General features: G+C 45.4%; 1 protein-coding gene across 4 annotated transcripts in view; it reads left to right on the top strand.

The window, feature by feature from the left end:
- Positions 1 to 6454, top strand: part of LOC146495655 (palmitoyltransferase ZDHHC14-like) — a 53214-nt gene continuing 46760 nt past the window's right edge. The window contains exons 1-2 of one of the 4 annotated variants that reach the window (XM_085143747.1): positions 1 to 670; positions 1247 to 1541. In XM_085143747.1, coding sequence (XP_084999873.1) covers positions 1300 to 1541 — 242 coding nt within the window. In that variant the 5' untranslated portion in view covers positions 1 to 670; positions 1247 to 1299. The other 3 variants (XM_085143750.1, XM_085143748.1, XM_085143749.1) reach the window with 3 other exon arrangements.

Genomic DNA, 6454 nt, shown 5'->3' with positions numbered 1-6454 from the left:
ACGGTCACCTCCCCCTCTGGATACACCCCTGCTCCCGGGATTCATTATTCTGCACCTTCCGCGAAACAACCGCCCGGAGGATTCCGGAGCCCGTTTTGGGAAGCCCCACTTCATCGGCTCCTCCTCCCTGTGCATCTCATCAGTGTGGTGACTCGGGCTCCAGCCTGGGTGGAAGGGGAGGAGCAGGCTGAGGCTGTGTGCTCTGCTCCCATGTTGATATTTGTTGTTTGCGAGGGTGGCAGCGACGTGCGTGGACAGGAACACGATGTGAGCGGAGGGCTGTCGACTGGCCTGGCAGCGCGTTTACCGGGAAAAGCTGTAACTTTTCTTCCAAATCCCTGGATGTTGACGGTATCCGCGGATGGTTGCTGTAGAAACAGTTGGCCATATGGCTGCTCGGTCGCTGTTGAGCGCAGGGACTCGTTGAGGATGCTGGAGCTCGTCTGAGAGCACCCCGCCGTGTGTGGAGCCGTGTCTGGATTTCCCTTCGCTTCCACGACCAACTTGTTTTTTTTCTTTTCTTAAACCGACGAGCCAAATTAAAAACTCATTTGTTTAAACTTATTTTTTAAAAAGATGGTGTCATTCGCTTTGTCCTCGGCTCGTAACAAACCCGGGTAACGAGAGGAGAAGCTACGCGACAGCACACCGACACGACGACTTTCCCTCGGTGAGTCGGCTCGGCGGCGGGCGGAGCAGACATACACCACCCGGGATGTCTGTGACCGTTAAGCCGAGGAGTGCCCTCAAAGGTTCCCGGGGACCGTGCAGGACAGTTAGGAGTAAAAACATCGAAGTCAGTACTTGTAGCTGTGTGTGGGTGAGATGACTGGCCGGAGGGCTAGTCGTTAATTGCCAGAGTTGGCCAACGTGTATAACGAGAACTTATCTCAGCAACTTGCTAGCCATGTTAGCTCCTTAGCGACACTTTGGATTCGGTTGCCGTGTCGTAGCTAGCCAGGTTGCTTGCTAACAGAGGGTCTGTTAACGTTAAGCTGTGAAATATGAGCGTAAGTTAGCTAACTTTTTTAATAGCTAAATTTGCATTTTTTACGAACCCAGCTCCATAGCCAGGACCTGGGGAGCTACACAGGTGAAAAGTGAGCTTTAGCCGAGGTTTTATTAATAACAGGAAGTGTGTGCTGCACCCCTCACAAACTTTTTTTCTTCACCCCCACCCTGTGTTTCTGTGTCGGATAAGTTGCTCTCCTAGCCCGAATGCTAAACTGGTGTATTTCCTCCACAGAGGCTGCTCTGCCCCGGGATTTGTTCAGCTCTGGGGATTTTAATCAGCCGTTGATGCATCTCGGGGTGTCAGAGTCCATGAGAGAGTGCGAGTACAGCCAGATCAGTACTCGCAGCTCGACACCGATGGAGACCCCGTACAAGAAAAGGACCCCAAAGAAGAGGAAGTGGGAGATCTTCCCGGGGCGGAATAAGTTTTACTGCGATGGCAGGGTTATGATGGCCAAGCAGACGGGGGTTTTCTACCTCACCCTTATCCTCATTCTAGTCACTTGTGGACTTTTCTTCACCTTTGAGTAAGTACTGAGCATGTGCGGTCTCCCATTTGCTCCCATCTGCTTTCTATTTGTGCAAAGCAACATTCAGGATTACGTTTCATACGAGCAGGTGCCAGAGAAACGTCTAAGACACAATTCAGTTATGTCACCGGCATCGCCGTGGAGTGGGTGTATCAGGAAAATGTTACTATAAGCCGGTGGGAGAGGTGGAGGCCTCCATGTTTTTTTGTTTTTAATCTATTGATGTGGGAGGTGTAGCTCGCCAAGTACAGGATGTGGGTTTCCTTGGTCTTCATCTGTTTACAGGTTATAGTTTACGTGGTTTGCGTGATGATTTCAGCCTACAGGGGTGAAAGGCAGTGCTCAGTGTCGGTGTCACCATTGTCATGTAACCCTACAGCTTGAGTTCTTCAGGTCGTTGTGTGCAGGCATTCATTTAGCTGGAATGACCTGATCATCTCAGAGTTGCCTGATGAAATTCCAGGGATAAGTTACCCTTCACAAAGAGAATTGTGCAAAAAATCAGGTCCCTGCTGTCGCTAGTCTTCATTTTAAAATTCCATTATGTTTAACACTCCTTGAGCTGTCATTGCAGTGTTTCAGGGTAAATATCTGGAGCTGTGGCTCTTTGATTATGGACACTCAGGAGGAGGCTGGACGTCCAGTCTCTGTCAGCAGATTTGGAGACCTGTAGAAACAGCACTTCTGCAGTTAGGGGACTGATGTCTGATTTATAGATATGTAAAACTCATAATATTCTTTAAACGGTTCAAATCAGGTGAATGTGTAGTCTGGCACCTTTCTGTCGTGAACTTTTTCTGCAGTTTGAGCTACAGCAGCTCATGTGGGGCCAGCCTCTGCTCCCCATGGCTGCCTGTGACTCTGTCGCTGGTTCACTACTGTTTCTTTCTTGCATCGCTTTTGATACATACTGCCCACTTCACACCCCACAAGAGCTGTGCTTCTGGAGAGGCTCTGACCCATTTGTATAGGCATCACAGTTCGGCTGTTATCAGAGTCGCTCAGATCCTTAAGTTGCCCATTTTTCCTGCTTCTAACAGATCGTCTTTGAGGCTGAAATGTTCACTTGTTCTCTAATATATCCCACCCACTAACAGGTGCCACGATGATCGGTGTTATTCACTTCACGTGCCGCTGGTCATAGTGATGATTGGTGTATCATTTGTCATAAAGATTGTTTTGGAAACAGAACAAGTGGTTATGATAACCAAAATATTTAAAAATACGTATTTGATCAACTATCAAGGAACGACTCATTATTCAACTTTTGCTGTCGGCAACCTCACCACTGATAGTTTAACTACAGGTGAAGGTTCTCAGTGTAACCGCTAATTGACCGCAGTGTCTGTCTCAAATTACAGCCCCACTATCCTAAAATAAGTCCTCTCTTTTTACTGTTGGTATAAAACTTGTAATCAACCGTCCGCATATTCTCCATTCAACCCTTCATCTTCACCTCATCACAGACTAAACCCGCTGTGGTCGAAGTGCACAATGCAGCACATACACACAGACTCTGACCTCAGCTATCTCATTAGCCCTTAACAGTCCCTGTGTCGTCTGCCGTCTCTGAAACCACATCTGTGCTAGATAATAGTCCTGCTGTTTGCTGTTCAGTCCAAAACAAGCCTTCCTCAGGGTAAAGTGCTTCACAGCTAAAGAATGCTCTATAGGCCCAATGCTGCAGAGGTTAATGTTATCTACACTATAGTGTTCCTAATATTGCGTCCTCTTCTGTGTGTGTAAATGGAGTTTTGAAATTTTAAAAACAGTTTTCACTGTAATACAATCACCACTTATGACGATAAACTGAATTTAAAAAACATAAAGGAAGGATTGCATTAGAGTAGATTAATTGCAAGACATCCCCAAATATCCCCATCTGCTCCGGAAAACAAGTGTTTTTAAGAATTTATAGTACTAACGATTTAATTGAAAAGCAATTAATGTAATCTGTTGAAAACTGAAGCAACTGTAATTTTCAGCTCTAATGTTTGGCTAAACGAATGGTTGAAAGGGATTTTTGTGTGTGCCCTTTATTGAACTCCTTCCCTTGCAGTGCTGCACATCTGTAACCTCTGGACCACTTCATCTTTCAATACATTGTCACTTCAGCAGATACAGACTTAACCCAAGACCAAAGGGCAGACAGCTGGAGGTCTGGACTTAAAACACCCGGCTCCCTGTACAGTGACACAGTTGATAAAATACCATAATGAGAGGTTAACTCGCCGGAGTGTCCGTTTGAACCTGCATTTCCCTCGGCACCCACATGTAGGATGCAAGGTGCTTCCTGATGATACCGCTCCCTCCCATCGGACAGCTTTGCTTCCTACGCGGTGCAGTGAGTGGAGCCGGGTGCCGGGCACTGTCCTGTTTGTTATGACGAGATGGGGCAGTTTTCAGGGACGGCATCAGGGTTTTTCCTGCCTCAAAGTGAGCCTTTGGGGGATGACTACACAGGAAAGTAAGGAGGAAGTGAGTCCTTGATTTTAGAATATGGATTAAATATGAACCGTGCAGATAAAACAAACATGTTTAGCTCTTGTAAAGCAGTTTTTAAAACTTGCAGTTGCAAAGTGAAAGTTTTCAGTAAACCGACCTGATGTAAGGAGGACGGTTAAAGGGCTACAACTGCGAAGGCTGTGGATTTGAAATACGCCGGAGCATCTGAAAGTCTCTGCTCTGATGGGTGAAAAAGTCACAGTAAACTAGAATTGGGGGGAGAATTAAAAGGTGTAATGAGCTGTGGGGTAATGTGCATATAAGGAAAACAGAAGTGGCCCGAGGATTGAAGCCTGAGGGACGCCACATTGGAGTAGCAGATGAAAACATGTAGTGCAGATCTTAATACTATCGCTGAAGTTTATGTGGGATAAGTATGAAAACCATTCGAGAGCAGTGCCAGAGATACAACCAATCTGTCGGCTAGAAGGACGTGGTTAATGGGAGCAGCGCCTTGAGATGGTAGTTTCAGGTCATACTCATTTGATGTGTCAGATATCAACGCTCAGTGCGCTCCTGCAAAAACATTCTTAATCTCACGAGTTTCACTTCCATAAAAAGATGAATGAATAAATAAAAATGAGCAAAGCAATCAAATGTTTCACTCTGACCAAAAAACAAACTTCAGTGTGTAACCGCGAGGCCACGCTGAGCTTCACGCCGTCCACCCTGTTTAACTGTCCCTGCCTGCAGGCCGGCCGAGTGCTCCTGCCCCCCCTCCTCCAGCCTTCTCCCATCAGCTGAAAGGAGACATTTATCAGACAGGGTGATAGTCAGCAGACCTGCACATTGGCTTCTGTTGTCATTAACTGTAATGCGTTTCGATTAGTTGTGTTTTCCTTCCCTCGCTCCCCGGTTGTCAGCATAGAGAGGAACATCAACTCACTCGCTTTCTAGTGGCTTTTGCTGTCTTTGCTGCTTCGTGTGCTGTTAGTTCTTTGTTTTTTCATTTTAGCCTTGGGTTTGATAACACGGCTTTACATGTATTTAAAGACGTTCTTATTTCAGGGCCCCAGAAAGAGTGAGCAGATGGTCAGTGAGGGCTGCAGACGTGTACACTACATTAACCATATTTCTTTTTTCTGCTTGTTTTCTTAGTGTCTGTCTGAGGGGTGCTCAGCCATGCACAATAAACCCTGTTAGTTACCAGCAGACTTTGCTCTGTTTATTATTCTGTTGCTGGCTCCCCCAGACGTACATGTGGGCTGTTGTTCCACATGCTGCCTTCTCTCCTTTATGTCTCGTAAAAGTTCACTCAGGCAGATGTTTGAAGGGTTGTTCTGAAGCACAGTTTGGGGCTTTAAAAGAGGACAACAAGTTGGCTTCAGCACAGTTTGCAGCTGACAAACTATAGACTGTGTTGCAATGTAGGTACTAACACAGGACTGTGTTGTGACACTGAGCAATCAGTTGAATACTGAATGACCTTTAAAGATAAATCCATTATGTAGGGGGCTGTGCACGAGGAATCAAACCAACATCTCTGTGGCTGCAGGACAGCTGCTCTACTATCCGAGCCACCAAAAATATAGTCTTGGTGACATTAGAGCTAAAATCTAACGGGCAATTCTTCAACAGCAAAGGTGGCTTTTGTCCTCCCTCTGCCCCAAAGAACCAATCAAAGCATGCACGTCATTTGTGTTGGTCGCAGGCATATCTGCTGTTATCATAGTGCACATGTAGGGTAGTGGACTTAGTCTGTATTTTTATTGCTGCTGTAGCGTAACAGTGTGAAAATCGTTTAAAAATATTGAGGTCCAAAGTAGAGCAGGGTGATATGACCAAAAATATTTATCATGATATATATTTGAAAATTTGCGATAACGATATAACTGATGATATAACTGACACAAGACAAAATACTTTACTCCACAACTTTATTAGTGCAAAAAAACATCAATGTATTTTCACTTAAACAAGCAGCTGTTTTTTATGTGCATTAAAGTTATATAAAAATGTAACAGTGCAAATGCAAATTCCTCGCTGACAGTTTAACCAAAAGGCATTTCCAGTGGAAACTGGTCGACATATCCTCAGCATAACCATGTATAATATCCACAAAACTTAAAAAGAGGTCATACACACACACAATACGGTAATATTATGTTGAAGCACAGTACGTATCACTCCGCGAGGCTCCGCCTACGATAGCCGTAATGCTCCGACAATCCATCAAGCGGTGCGGCTTCGTAGTTTAGGATTATAAGGGGCTCTGTCGAGTTTCAGAAAAATCAAAGGATTGATTTTAAGTGCGCCGTATTTTCCTAACAACACGGTAATAACGACGGCCCGCTAGCATGCTCTACCAAAAACAGTGCTTTGTTGTGTATCTGACGGACGAAAGCTAAACCAGTTCCACACCATTGAAGCTGCAGCATTTTTACAAACCAGTTCTGGTTCTTCTG

This window comes from Neolamprologus multifasciatus, chromosome 19 (assembly GCF_963576455.1).
Source record: "Neolamprologus multifasciatus chromosome 19, fNeoMul1.2, whole genome shotgun sequence".
In the NCBI taxonomy this organism is placed as follows: Eukaryota; Metazoa; Chordata; class Actinopteri; order Cichliformes; family Cichlidae; genus Neolamprologus; species Neolamprologus multifasciatus.
Note: the sequence above shows the minus strand (reverse complement) of the source record. Positions and strands in the feature narration are given on the sequence as shown.